The 16,129-nt window shown below is 34.5% G+C and overlaps 1 protein-coding gene across 2 annotated transcripts in view; it reads right to left on the bottom strand.

The window, feature by feature from the left end:
• The window catches only part of CDH10 (cadherin 10), a 173,942-nt gene extending 158,134 nt beyond the window's left edge, over positions 1 to 15,808 (bottom strand). For both annotated transcript variants that reach the window (XM_027868978.1, XM_027868979.1), the window contains exon 1: positions 15,578 to 15,808. In XM_027868978.1, the coding sequence (XP_027724779.1) occupies positions 15,578 to 15,808 (231 nt within the window). The remainder of the gene's footprint in view (positions 1 to 15,577) is intronic.
• Positions 15,809 to 16,129: the final 321 nt, after the last annotated feature.

Genomic DNA, 16,129 nt, shown 5'->3' with positions numbered 1-16,129 from the left:
CCAGCTACTGATAGAGGCATGGCAAACAATAATAGTTCATATTTGAGTATTAACTCATATTTATATTTCACTTTTAGATTTACAAAACACTGTCACCATTAACAACCCTGTGAAGTGGTAATAAATTTAAAAAGCAGTTAACTGACTTGATTTTTATCACACAGCTAGCAAATATTAAAACTAAGCCTCAAATTCAGGTCTTCCCATACCAAGTTCGTGCTTTTCTTTATTGATATAGAGGCTATTCTAGTAAAATTTAGTTTCAAAGGCTTCCTCTATCCTTGTTTCCTCATTTATCACTTCTGACAACGTATCTCTGCAAAAGTACCCTACCAAGTCCTTGTAAAAAAATTTTTTGGATATTTTACTCATGTTATGTCCCGATAATAAAAGTTGATTTGAAGAGTGCTAGTGCATGAAAAAAATGCCTCATACTTAAATTACAGGCTGTATTTGCGTTGTAAGTCACAATAATCACCTCATCACAGAGGCACAAGGTTGAGGTTACTAGTTCAGTTACAAATATGGAACCTGGGGAAAGAAAAAAAGGCACTGAAGATAAAAAAAAACTTTTGTTTCTATAACTATAGAGGATTGATCTGGTCTACTTGAGCTTTTGATTATAAGATTTATATTGTTCCTACTGTCAATTATATGTTAAATCTGTAAAGATAGTTGTTACTATGATAAAGAAAATATTTTATTTTAAAATATTTTGTCATGTAATATTTAAGGGTTTTCAATTTTAACCACCTGGGGAATTTTTAAAAAAATTTTTTTAAAGTCAGTAGTAATGCCTTTATTAGAAAATACTTAACTTTTCTAGATTTAGAGGCAGAAAGGATGTTAGAAATTATCTAATCCAATCTTCTTATTTTCCAAATGAGAAAATCGAAGCCCAAAGAGTTAATCTAGCTTTGAGTTTCCACAAGTAGTCATCCAACTCTAAAGCTGTCATTTTTTTCCACTACTATTTCATACCTTCCTGACACCCTGTCATGTTCCATTTGTTTGGATTGGAATGGTAACCATATACTTCCCTCTCCCACAGCCAGAAAAAAGTAGGCCTTGTAAAAGTAGACAGTGAGTCCTGAACTTAGACTGGAAGCCCTCTTCTATTGTGAAGAGGATGGAATCTCCTTGATTCCAAACTGTCTTGTCCTTTTTAAAGGGTCAACATGTTATTGGCCATGCTGAGATGAAGAAGGTATCATACTTTAACCTTCATTGAGTCAAGGGTTGTTAAATTACAAGCTAAGATGCCTACAAGGAAAAAGATAATTAAATTTATTCAGATAAAGGCTTTAAAGTCACACATCTTTTGGTTTCTCTCTGTCTCTCTGTCTTTATCTTTCTCTGTGTGTGTCTGTCTCTCTGCATCTCTGTTTCTGCTTCTATATCTGCCTTTGTCTCTGTATGTGTCTCTATCTTTCTTTCTTTGTCTCCATCTACCTCTTCCTTTTTCTCTCTTCCACCACCTTCTACTTTTTTGTTTATATTGCAGCAGAAATGTCCCTAAAGGTCTATATCCAAATGTTTATCAGTTGCCAGATGTCTCTTTCCTTCTCACAAACAAAATTGTCTACTTTTCCTGTTTCCATTATTGCCAAGCTTGCATACTATATGGGCAATAAACAAAATATTCCACTGCCTTTCCTCAGTATTCATCATCCTGCTTTATTTTCAACAAGTAGAGGTAGAGGTTACAGAAGAGTCATTTAAAGAGATATGTGTTTTGCTTAAATAATCACCAGGAGCTAATCCACATTGTGAACATTCCATAGCAATTTTAATATTGCAGGTTGTTTTCTCTAACTAAAATGCTACTGGACTCTCTGTAGCAAACATCACTCAGTGTGATTCAGATAATTCAATTCTATTTAACAAGTATATATTAACCTCCATAATAATGCAGATCACTGTTGGGGATAGAGAACTATAAAAGATGCTTTTCACCTTCTGGGAACTTACACTCTATATGAAGAGACAAGACATACACTCTATATGAAGAAACGACATACCTGGCAGATCTAAGTTGAACTTCAAGATGCATGCTGAAGTGCCAGACAAAGGTCTTACAGTTAGGAGGTCCTCTAGGAGTCAGAAAAGGAAGAGATCAATGGGATGATCTAATTACAGAAGGATTTGTGGAAGAGATAGTATGAATCTGAATCTTATGAATGGACAGAAAAGGTAAAGAAGAGGTCTAGGGGACCTAGGAGCTGAAAGAGAATGTTGAAATTTTTCCCCCAGTGCACTCATTTTGCAGATTAGGAAACTGAAGCCAAAAGAGCCAACATGATTTATTCATGAACATTACAGTTAGGTTAAAATAACTTGTGCAAAGTCTCAGAAGCAAAGCGTTGCAAAACTAAATCTGACACAATATATCCCAAAATATATGACAAAGCAACATGCAATGTTATCTGGTTTATCATTTATTTATCATTATCTTCCACTTTCCTCCATTATAGTAGTTAAGTGCCTTTTATTATTCTATGTGTTAGTTGGATAAAATGTAAATGGTTCTTATTCAAATAAATAAGCAAATCTACTGCCAATTGTTTTAACTGGTATTTGGGAGCCATGTGATATTATAAATATACCACTGAACCAGAAGCCAGAAAAAATAGATTTGAGTCTCAGAATTGACATTTAGTAACTATGTAATAGCAGGTAAGCTGTCACACCCTTATGAATCTCTATTTTTTATCTCTAAAGTAGAAATAATGACACTAATAACTGTCTCTGATTATGCATATTCTCCATCTCAAAAAAGATCATTCTAGTTTAAGATAACTCTTTATTTTCTTAAAAAAGCTTTGATTTCAACTATGTAGGGAACTTCTTGTAGGGAATACCCTTTACCATTGCACATTAGCCCAGGCTCTGCAGCATAATGTCTTAGAGCAGGAATCAGTTACCTGTTTTTGGGACATGCCCCTATTTGGCAGTCTGGAAGACTATGGATCCTTTCTCATAATTATGTATTAAAATATATAAGATTGCAAAAGAAATTTATTATATTAAAATTTTTAAATGTGGTTTAATAGTAATGGACCACTAGCAGCAGCAGCATCCCCCAAATTTATAAGAATCCTTGTCCTTTAGAATGTACTGGGACACTTGTAGGTTCACTGACTTGCTCAGGGTCTAAAAGGTCAGTATATGTCAGAAGCCGAACATGAGCCTTGGTTTTTTTGATACTCAGGACAGCTCTCTATCCATTACACTTTAAAATATAGCTAACTCTTGAATTCTAATTATTAGGAAGTTGTGTTGGTTTTGTTGTTGTTGTTATTGTTTTTCCCTGCCTTAAATTTGACCAAAATGAAATCTCTAGGTCCAAGCAGAACAAGTCCAAGTCATTGACTTTCTGACAACTCCTCAAATAATTAAAATCATCATGGGCCACTCTACTATTTTGCAAATTAAGTCTGCCTAATTCAGTTAACTGATCTTTGCATGACTTGGTCTCCAGTCTTCTCATAGTCCTAGTATCCCTCTCTTAGACTTCTTCCACTTTGTCATTGTCCTCTAAAAATGCAATACCTAGAATTGAATTTGATATTTAAGAAGTGATCTGAACAGAAGGAGTACACCTCTTTTGTTCTAGACAGTAAGTTATAAACAGGAACTAAGTTGAGTTATAATTAGTAAGTATTTTGGAGATAAAGACCATCATACATTTATCAACTTAAAGTTTTGATAAACAACCACTATATTGCTCTTAAATCAGGGTGGTAGAATACCTTTCACAACTTAGAAATATAATTTACCTCTTTCATGATTTTCATGATTTCAACTATATTTCCCAAAGCAAAGGAAATATATTAGAGAAAAATAGAGATGTGACTATGGCTGGAAGAAAACAAAATAGATAAATCAGAATAGCAACCACTTGAAGTTACTTAAAAGAAAGATTCAAATAGACTTTTAAGAGGGCTAATGCACGTATCAAAATCAATCCAACTTGCATTTCATTTTTCCTAACAACTTAGCAGAAAATATATACTACTATTCTCTCAGACTCAAAGGGAAAAAAGTACTTGTTATGTGCAAGAAAAAAAAAGGAAAACGAATAGCATAGGTAAAACTGGGTCAATTTTCACTAAAACCATATGTGTATTCTTATTTAGCTGACTCAAAATTTCAACACCTAGTATAGTTTTCATTTTTGAAACATTATCCTGATTTTGCAATAGGTATGATCTAGTATATGTGGCAACAAGTGACAAAATAAATCTTGAGAAAATGTTTTGACATAGTTGTGGGGAGAGAGAAATCAAACAAATTTGGAGAAAGGAAGAACAAGTGGGACATTGGGGAAATAGTAAGAGGCACTATAAGGAAGAATCTGGCACTCTGGATTGTTTATAAAAGGTTAGTTCCTTGAGATGTAGCATAAGTGAGAGAAGGGGAGTTTGTTTTGTTTTGTTTTGTTTTCATTTGAATCAAGGATATCACAAGTTGTAATGATATGTACAATTTCTGTTAGGGTTTGTTTAACATACTGAACTTAAGCTCATAAAATCAAAGAGAAGTATTTAGGGGAACAAGTTGTGTGAATTTCATTAATAATTCAAACCAGTCACCTCAAGGCTTAAATGAACCGGGTTAGCCCAAAACAACTACTAATTCTACATTCTACTTTGAAGTATGGAGTAATTCTTCAGTTAAATTCTATTTAATTAAATTTAGTTCACAAAATGCTTATTTATTGTCTGCTATGTGGCTCTCATTGTGCTTTGTGCAAGTGATACAAAGATGAAAAATGCCTTAATCTCTTTCCTTACAAAGTTGCATACCTATAATGATATCACAAATGAAAAGTGAGTTTCAAGAGATTCAAGGATGGGGGCCATCACTTCAGCTGTCAAGTTAGGGCTCAGAAGAGGTCTTCTTTTATGAATTATTATAAACATAGTCTTCTATAGAGTGAATCTAGAGTTCAGTTGATCAACAACATTTTTTAGGTGCTTACGTTATGCCAAGCACTGTGTTAACTACTGGGAAGCTCATTTCATGATATCCTGCCAAATAAGATGAAAAGGTGCAGAGATTTGGATGAACAGAGAACTATTTGCAGACCAAATCCAAAGAGGAGTTAATGGACTGATGTTCACATGTAAAGGGGTCTTGATCTCAGCTTATCAAATACTTTGAGCAATGACTTGGAATGTGGCAAAGCTTATAGCATGCTTATCAAATTTTTGTATAGCATAAAGTTTGGAGAGAAGACTGGTATATTGAAAAAAATAGAACTGGAGTCCAAAAAGCATCTTTAAAAGGATTCAATAATGGTCTGAAACAAAAATATATATATATAAATCTGTCATCTACTTGCTTTTAGAAACTATTGAATAAACTACAAAACACTAGATGTTAAAAAATTAAGCAAAGCAAACCTAAAGGTCAGAATGAATTGCACACTCAATATAAATTGGCAGCATAATATAGCATCTAATAAAATTAATAAAATTTTAGCCTTCATCAATAGAAATATTAGTGATTGAGAAAGTTAACAATCCTCTGGTATTCTGCTTTCCACCACATCTGAAGGCCATTGTCCAGTTTGGGATGTCACCTTTTAGAAGAAACATTGACACACTGGAGAAAATCTAAATAAGGTTAATGGCTGTGTATATGTGTGTGTGTGTGTCACAGAAATCACTTGAAGGAATTGAAGGAACTGGGGGTGTTTACCTTGAAGAGGTTTAGGAATTTAGGAATGGGTGGAGGGAAGAAAGCAGTATGTTGAGTGTTGTCAAATATTTTAAGACATTATATGGAATGGACATTATGTTTTTCTTTTGGCCTTAGAGGGCAGAATAAAGACTAGTGGTTAAAAATTCTAGGAAGGAAGATTTCAACTCTTAATAATATGATCTATCTCAAAATGGAATGGGTTATCCCTGGGGATAGTGATTTTCCTATCATTGGAAGCCTTTAAGTAGAAGCTCGATGACCACTTGCTAGTGATGATTTAGATGAATTTCTTGGGTTTGGATCAGATATTCTGTGAGGACTCTTCCAACTCCACTAGTATGTGGGTCTGAGTTGTAGTAGTTTTGACATTAGAAGGTGCTAGGGTCTTAGGGCTTTTGATGGTTTTATATTTTACAAATTCTATATCTATCCTAAAAAAATCCCAGCTAGAGGATCAAAGAGATATGAAAGTTTAGTCACGCAGCCTGTTCTCTCCTATGTTCAGCCATTTTGCTTTTAATTCTCAGGATGCTGGGGCCACTTTCTGCTCATTTCTGCAGGGACTTCCTGTATATTTCCTGAAAGAATCTACACTTCCCTTTATTTTACTGTTCCTGACTCCACTTAAATAAAATTTCCTTGAACAGAGGCTAGGCAGCCAACTCTTCCTATGACCCTACGGTTCTAGTCCAGAGAAACCCAAAGCACAGCTGTCTCTGATTATTCCCTGACTACACTGTCTTCCACATAAATTATCTCCTAAGCCAGGGGTGGGAAACCTGTGGCCTTGAGGCCACATGTGGCCTTCTAGGTCCTTAGATGCAATCTTTTGACTGAGTTCAAGTTTTACAGAACAAATTCTTTTATTAAGGGGATTTGTTCTGTGAAGTTTAGATTCAGTAAAAGGGTGGCACTTGAGGACCTAGAGGGCCACATGTGGCCTTGAGGCCCCAGGTTCCCCACCCACCCCTGCCCTAGCCTCTCTCTTCTTGTCAATGAGCTACTTAGTTTTGCATGGTTTCTTTCCTATGATTTTTCCTATTGTGTATCTTTAAAATATGAATTTTGAGGATCCTTTTAAAATAAATTTATTAGGCATTATTATGTCTAAAACACTGTGTTATTCAAATACTGGGAAAAGTACAACATTGTCTTGTCTTCATAGAGATTATAGTCTGATAGTGGGAAATTACAAATACATGGACAAGTCCAATGCACAACGTTACACAAAGAGTAGTTAGTGGGGGGCAGCTAGGATGTGCAGTAGAAAGAGCACCAGCCTTGGAGTCAGGAGGACTTGAGTTCAAATCTGGCCTCAGACACTTGTCACTTACTAGCTGTGTGACCCTGGACAAGTCACTTAATCCTATTGCTTAGCCAAAAACAAAAGTATTTAGAGGTTCACAAAACAAAGTGCTTCATGACATCAAAGAGAAACTTGTGCTTTGGGTTCACAGAATCTGTATATGGATGAGTGTGTGGGGGTGTGGATATGTGTTTCAATATATATATATAGAAGTTATTTCTTCACAGATGCAATTTCATAGAAAAACAAAAACATTTCTAAAGTAAAATCTAAGTATTGAAAACATGTTTCCTATGTAGATGAAGACAAGAAAATATTTAAAGGTTCCAAATATCTCATATTTTTTTCTGAAATTTATTGTGTATTGCCCTGCCTTCTTAAGAATTACATACTGAACATAATTAACCATTTTCTTGATGATTCAGTGATATCATTATGACCTATATAACAGCATTTACTATGCTATTAAATAGCAGTTATTATACTATAAAATATTGAGGCCTTCAGAAGTTATTGTGGTATTTTACACCCAAAACTAAAACGGCCCTTTATTTACTTTTTAACATTTTCTGTTTTCCTTCTCTCAACTGGTCAGCTAGGAGAAACTTGCTTTGAAATTTAAACATGAGGCCTCCAAATTATTCTCATATGTATGCTTTTTGCCCATGATCTAGAAAAGATAATGGAAAATATTTTAGATCCCATGGATTATTATCTTTAACCAGATATCAGAAACATACAAAAAAGGTAATACAAACCTACCAAACCAAAATAGAGTATAAACAGAAGCAGAGATTCCTAAAATGAATGTACAAAAGATGAAAAGGAACAGCAAATAGTACAATTTTATTGCGGTGAAAGTCCCTGTATCAGGTCTCCTCTTCTAAATAATTCTATTCTATTCAAATTATTCACACACATGCAAATCTACACATCTAAATATGCAGGAACATGTGGATATATGTATATTTATATATGTATAGTTCTAAACATATACACATCTGCATTATACATATCTAAACACATATGAACCCCTGGATCTTTATACATGTGTGTATATAAGAGGTACATATGAGTACATGTGTTATTGTTCAGTCACTTTGAGTTGTGTCTGACTCTTCATGACCCCATTTGGGTTTTCTTGGCCAAGATACTAGAGTGGTTTGTCATTTCCTTCTCTAGCTCATTTCACAGGTAAGGAAACTGAGCCCCAAGGTGACGTACTAGTAAGTGTCTGAGGGCAGATTTGAACTTAAGAAGATGAGCTTCTGGACTCTAAGCCCAACACTCTATCCATTGTACCGCCTGGCAGTCCTGAGTACATATATATATTGCAGCAGATAAAAACTAAATAGTATGTATATGAATTTTTACATATGCATATATATGTGTATGAATTTTATGCATTAGAGTATGTATATATGTATATATGCATGTATGTACAATTTAAAATTTTGTTAGCTTCAAACTAAGATTTTTGGAACTTGAGAGAGATGTATATAAGTATATACATATATGTACATATACATATATGTGTGTTTTATGTGGTATAAATGATTCAATGTAGTTAAATGCTGAAACAATAATGATGATAACAGTAATAACTGATCTATATAGTATTTAAATTTTGCAAAGTATTTTAAATACATTATATACTATGTATAGATACATGTACATGTACATGCATTTATACAGCTATTTGCTTGTGGAGATAAAGAATATTTATACATAATCAGTGATGAAAACTCTTTGTCAAATTTTAAATCCAAGTATTTGGTTTAGGGAATATGGTCCTCATTCCTATTACTAATTTTATGATACCTATGGTGCTCATAAGAAGTCTTCTTTATATAATTTTTGTTTTGTGGTTGTATTTTAGATCATCTTCATGGTCAGAAATGAGAAGTTTATATAGGTAAATATTATTATCCAAAGATATATATTTCAATAACTAGCATGAATAAAAATAACTATCTAGAAAAGTACTAACAAAATACATGCTGTCTAATAAATACTTATAGAAACAAAGAAGATTAAACTCTCTGATGAAGATGGTCAAAGTCTCCTTACATCAGTAGGAGGGTATTGGCTCTTCCTATTTCTGGACAAAATTGTTGAGCAAAACCATACTTGCCTAAAGCCTCTCTGAATCAGGTTTACTATACACCAAACAGGAAAATCCTTCATTTCAGAATAGAAGATGCTGTTTTCCCTGTTTTGAAAGGTAAAGCTATCTCTGGTTGGTATATTTTTTTTCCTGACTCTCTGAAACCAGGGATGAATGAATCAAGCTAGAAAACTGCTTGCCTGACACTTAGAGCTCCATTAATTTTTTCCTCTCCAGGTCCACCTGTGGACAATTTTTATTCATGGCAAAAACAAAAGAATGAATGAATGGACCAACCAATAAATGAATAGATAATAATACCCTCAAACTGGGGAGTAATACAAAATGAGCTTCAACATCTCCCAATTTATTCAATTGCATGATTTTAGCATTACTTTTTTAAAAAAAATTTTATAATACTCCATTTTCTTTTTTTCCATTTTCACATAAACTTTATAAGATATAATGATACCACTATGAATATTTTTTAAAATGAGTTCCTTCTCAGGTGCTCAAACTACTTAATACATATATGACCTCTATTAGTTTCAGATGTGGACAAAAAAGGAAAATTGAATGCTTATTGAATATAATGAATAAAAACATCCTATACCACTATAAATCAAACTTTGTATTTTATTCTGAGCTCAATTTCAATTTCATTTCCTCAAAACCTTTTATAACTAAATGGAATAAAGTTCAGTCTGCACTTAGACAAATCATGACACAATCAACGAAATACATGCACTTGTCTATTTTCTCCCTATTCGCTCTTTGTAGAAAGACACATCAGCGGTTGTCTGTAATAGAAATAAAAAAAAAAAAAGGAAAGACACCTAAACAGGGACATGTCTGTTATGTTGTGGGAGCATGAAAATAGAGACAGAGTTTTGAGGACAAGGAAATTTTAGAACGAGTATTAAAAAAACAATTTATTTCATTTTTCAATTGCACTTTTACTTAAAAGGTAACTTGACTGAAGGGATAGATCATTCTTTTATCTCTGCTCTAATCCAAGAAAAAAAAGACATTAGGAAAATCTTTAACAATAAATATATCATCAGTAACAACAACTCAAGTTTATATATAGTGCCTTAAGGTTTGCAAAGCTCTTTAAGTGTATTATATATATTATTGTATACATTATCTTATTTGATCCTTAAAATAATCATTCCATCTAAGACAATTTCTCCCACTTTCATTCTAAGTGGTGTGTGTAGTCTCTAGAGGGCACCTGACTATCATTTCAGGTTTCAAGGGGTCATCCCAAGGGTCTAGATTTCTAGTGTTTTCATTTATGAGCCATCACTAATATGTTCTCCATTGATTATTAGTCAAACTAATTAGCTTTTAGAAAGGGTATTTACTCAGCAGGTAAGATTTTTCTAAATTGGGAATATACTCTCCCCTTTCACACATAAATTCTCTGGGGAGAGTGAGATCAAAATTAAAGAGTACGTGGACAAAGACTGAACTCCCAGTTCCTCATTATGGGGAGCCTTTTTTCTCCCTTAGTGAATTCTTCATAAAGCTCCATTAGGTGTAACTGCAGGGCTCTGGATTCGGAAGCTACCTCTTCAGAGCCCTTATTTGTCCCTGTCTCTCAGTTCTAATGCGGATACTATCAGCCATCTACCACTACTGTTTCAAGATTGTTGTTACCAACTCTGAGGTAAATTCTATATGTACCAACCTTTTCAAAGTTCATAATGTCACCTGGTCAATGTGGCTGATCAAAAGAAGAAATTGATCCTCCCATCCCCCCACTTACCATATTCTCAAGGTAATTCTCTCCCAGGATTCTTTCACCCCTGGAGTCTACCATCACACAACTGGGATCTTGTTGGAATGTCTTCTGAATAAGCGTCCAAAGTATTCTTGACCCCAAGGTCACCACTAAGTTTCCTCACATGAAAAATAAGGGAGTAGAACTAGATATATAAAGTCCTTTTCAGCTATCAGATTCTAGTCTCCTCTATTCCACTAGCTACATAGAATACAGAGTATCAAACAGGGATAGATGGAAAAGTTCTGTAGCATTTTGCAATATTGAGTACTCAGATACTGTAGATTATTCATGTACAACTGTACCACTAAGGAGGAAGCAAGTCTTCCTTTGGCACTTCTTACTTAGGCAGATAGCACAAACATAGGGCAATTATGTGGTGGGCCTGGAGTCAGGAAGACTTATCTTCCTCCTAAATTCAAATCTGGCCTCAGACACTTACTAACTGTGTGATCCTGGGCGAGTCACTTAATTCTGTTTCTCTCAGTTTCCTCATCTGTAAAATGAGATGAAGGAATGGTAAGCCACTCCAGTATTTTTGCCAAGAAAACTCCAAATAGGGTCACAAAGTCAAACAAGACTGAAAAAAGACTGAAAGAAAAAAGGGTCTCTTTGTCACCATGAATTGTTTATCTTTAATGTCCTGGATTTCATGCTTTCCCTTTCTGACAATGGGTTTCTTCCCTTCTATCTAACTGTTTTATAATCCATTCTAACCCCCTTATTTTTCATGTGAGGAAACTCTTGCTTAAACTGTTTTGCCCCCTGCCTTGACCTTAGCCCCATTCTAATTTCACTTAACTCTCACCTACCCAACCTGGATCACATAGTCAATCATTTCAGTGATTCCCTTTCTATTACCATAGAATTCTCCCACTTACTTTGATCTTTCCCTGGGCCACATCAGTATTCTTCTCTGTTACTCCTAACAAATGCTTTCTGTATTTCCGAGTACTAAGCATTTCAAGAGAGTTATTAAACAATGTTACTGGATCTGACATAACTATAACACTCTAACCATGACCAGCACACATGACTGGAAAATCTTTTATTCATTTATTGTGAGTCTATGTCATATTCCTCATGGTGGTCTAAATCTTTACTAAACCCCTAAATTATGAGTATACACTGTAGCAACTCTAATGAGAACTATTTTTGTCAATTTTGGAAGATTTAAAATAATAAAATAATCTTTACAGTGAACTGGAGAGGGGGGCTGCTGCAGTCCTCCAAGTCTGTATCTGGATTGAAGTTGACATAGTACCTTCAATGATGCTTTTTCCACTTTACCCTTTTGTGTAAGAAAACTTCCTTCTCTGTCTTGTATAAAGAATACTACCCTTCCTTCTCTTCAACTTCTGGAGGACTTAATGGTGTTAATTGTTGGAGAAGCAAGGATTTTCCCCTACCTCTACTTCCAAATCTGTCCTTCTGAATTTTTAAGAACTCTCATTAGTTGAAGAGTTAAGATAAAAGAGGAATTGGGCAAGGAGACTGACACCCCCGTGGCACTATTTTCATAGAGAAAGGAGCCTGACTTTCATGGTCCTAGTTGGATTCCTGAGAAAAATTTCCCCTACATATTGATCATAAACCATACAAAAAACAAACAAAAAAAAAGTTTGCTTATGGACTGAATTTCTTATTTAACTCAACTCTCCTGAACTAGATTTTTTTGTCTGTTTGCTTTTGTTTTGTTTTTTGGAGGCAATCAGGGTTAAGTGTAGGGTTATGTGACTTGTCCAGGATACCACAGCTAGTATTAAGTGTCTGAGGCCAGATTTCAACTCCTGACTCCAGGGCCAGTGCTCTATCTACTGTGCCTCCTACATGCCCCCTGAGCTAGTAGTTAATCTCTAATCAAAGGTTCAGAACTTTGGGTTCTTGAACTTTTTAAAAATGTTGATAACTTTTTTAAATATAGTTGATTTCTTCTGTAATTGTATGCATTTTCTTTTACGCATTTAAAAATATTCTTTTTAGAAGGGATCCGTGGGGTTTACTAGACTACCTAAGGGGTCCACAATACAAAAAAAAAGTAAATAGTATAGTAAATAGGTTAACATTCACTCAGGGGTTGTTTGTTTAGTACTTTATGTATTGCATCTATGAGATTTCTCCAGTAAGCAACTGTCCAGGCCTAGAACTGGTCCTAACACAGTGCCTTAAATTCCCAATCCCATCACGATTCTTAGTAGATGATATGATTTTCATTTAAATGAGATCATGGCTTTCCAGCAATATCAACTGTACTTCTTTCCCAAAACAAATTTTATCCCTATTATTTTCTATTCTCTCTTCTTTTCCTCTTCTCTAACAGGATGACATGTCTCTCCTTCTTTTCATAGGCACATTCCTCTAATTGTATCTCTTGATATAATTGCTCCCTAGGTGCTCCAGAACCTTGTTCTATCATCATCCATCCCTTCCGTCTTCAAATTTTCCCTCTCCATTAGCTTCTTCTCTGTACACAAATATCTTCTATCCTATAATTTAAATTCTTTCAACCATTCTGCTATCTCCAATGGCCATAAAATATTTTTTCTCCTTCCTTTGACTTGTAAACTTCTCTTAAAGGTCATCTACACTAGCTGTCTTCACTTCTTTTTCATTGACTCTTTGACCACTTATTTGTTAAATATAATTTTTAAAAGTCCTTTTCGTCCTTGACTTTACTATGAAATTGGAAATTCTCTTCTCCTTTTGCTTATGTGACACTCTGGCTTTTTGGTTCTACATAATTTTCCATATGTGCTTCTTCAGTGTCTATAGTGACTCTTTTTCATTTTGTCTTTTCCTAAGTGCAAGCTTTCTTCAGGAATTTGTATTTTTTCCTTTATTTATATTTCCAGCTTGGATATCCATCCTGTGGTTGAATATCATATTACTAAATATATACTAGTCATTTCCACCTATATTTTGTTCTTTTATTTTAACTTCAATATGCCTAAATCTGAGCACATTTTCCCCCATTGCCCCTCCTTAGGTCCTCCCCCCCAAAAAACCTTTGGATCCTTCTGAAGATATCATCAGTAATGTTCCCAATCACAGAATTTCAGTACCTGGTCGTTATCATTGTCCCTTAAATTGCATTACTTCACATAATGTCAATTTTGGGGGATTTTGGGGATTTTGATTAGTTTGTAAAATTGGGTGGTTTGTCCCTTTTTCGTTCTCTGTTTTAAGGGATGACTCTTTGACAGTGGAGCAAAGGAAGTAACAGTAGAAAACTTGGGTGATGTAATAAAAAAAAGATAATAAATTATTAGTATTTAAAATTATATAAATTCTTACTCTTCTGTGTTTCTCATATTTGGAGCATTCTTTCCTATTCTCATTGCTATTGCCATAGCACAGATCCGTATAACCGAATATCAAGAACACAGACTCTATTCTCTCTTTTCTATCCCGACCATTGCCAGGACAATTCCCCTAAAATGCCATTTTAATCATGTAACTCCTCTGAACCCAAACCTTACACTGTCCCTCACTGAATACAAGATTAATTTTGACTTTCCACCAGACTATTCAATTTTTCCAAAATGATGCATTAGCCTTCTTACTTCCCAGTCTTTGTTCATGTTATTGGCAAGTAAAACATAGCTTCCAACATTCTCCAGCTTTGTGAACACTACCCCATTTCCTTAAAGACCACATGTTAGCTCCATCATGAAGTCTTTCCTGGTCAATTCAAAAAGAAATCATCTCTCCATTCTACGAATCATTGAAGGATTTTGTTTACACTATGCATGTGAAATATCATATACTTCTTTGTCTTACAGTTTTTTCTGTCCTTATGTCATCCAACCAAATATGCTATAAGTTCCACAAAATCAAGGCCATGCCTCATTATGCAACTTATTATCACACATTGCTCTGTGCATAATAGGCTTTCAATAAATATTGAAATGATAATGAAGGATGAGAAGAGTAACCCAATCTGTAAATTTTTGAGACCTTCCCTCAGTCCAGATTCTGGAGATAATGTTGATACTAGAAGACTTGTATATAAAATCTAGTTATAAAGGAAATTTTAGCCTTTTACAAAGTAGCTAACTTTTCAAAGTGCTTTTAAATTCTTTAAAACACCCACTTGTGTCATATCATATTGCCGTTTAGTTGTTTCAATTGTGTCTGACTCTTTGTGATCCCTTTTGGGGTTTTCATTGCAAAGATATTAGAGTGGGTTGCCATTTCCTTCTCCAACTCATTTAACAGATGAGAAAACTAAAGCAAACAGGATTAAGTGACTAGTCCAGGGTCACACAGCTAATAAGTGAATGAGGCTGGATTTAAACTCAGGTCTTCCTTACTTCCAGGCCCTGTGCTCTGTCCACTGCACCACCTAGCTGCATACCATGTGAGATTAGCCCATGCATTAATTCTTCAAGCATTTGCTGAGCATCCAGTATCTGAGCGGCACACTGCTAAGCACTGATACAGTGTCCCTGATACTGATCAAAATACATACGCTAAAATGATTCTGTATTTTTTTATTAACAAAATGTATCTATCTGTAATTATAATGAAAATAAATGATTTAAGATAATGTAGAGAAAACAACAATAATTCTTTGAGAATAACTATAGCTTGAATAAACTTAAAAATATTTTGTAGACAAATATGTAAGCAAAGGATAGCAAGATTGTTCATTTAAATTTAGACTTACCTTTCCTACATATTGATAATCAGATCCTGTATATTCTTCCAGTAAGAAAAATTGATTCCACATCCAACCACGTTTTTGACGGTGCAGCACTTTTCCATCCCTCCCTGCTGTGCGTGCTCTTACAACTTTTGTTTGGGGCTCAGAAGACCTTCTAAACAACATCTCTGTAGAAGAGAAATTTGGCAGGCACGCCCAGAGCAGAAATAATAGTATAACTTGGTATATTGTCATAGTGATCTGATTGCTGACAGGTCACGATGTGGTTGATAGGAGAGCAGCAATGTGCTTCTGGATTTCTTTTTGATGAGTTTCTAGTAGGTGGGGTATCCAATTGGTTTCCAACAGTTAATCGTTATTTTATTCATATTTTCCAACCTTCAAAAATAAACATAAGAAGAAAATATACTGTCAGTTGAAAACATTATGAATAGTTACATATCACTTCACATTCAAGTTCAGATTTCATTTATTTCACACAGCAGTTATTGAAACAGTAGTTCTTATCCCTTGTGGTAATAATTTCTCTTGAAAACAGCAGTTATCTGCTGACAT

The sequence above is a fragment of the Vombatus ursinus genome, unplaced genomic scaffold, assembly GCF_900497805.2.
Source record: "Vombatus ursinus unplaced genomic scaffold, bare-nosed wombat genome assembly UNPS02014791.1, whole genome shotgun sequence".
NCBI classification, from domain to species: domain Eukaryota; kingdom Metazoa; phylum Chordata; class Mammalia; order Diprotodontia; family Vombatidae; genus Vombatus; species Vombatus ursinus.
Note: the sequence above shows the minus strand (reverse complement) of the source record. Positions and strands in the feature narration are given on the sequence as shown.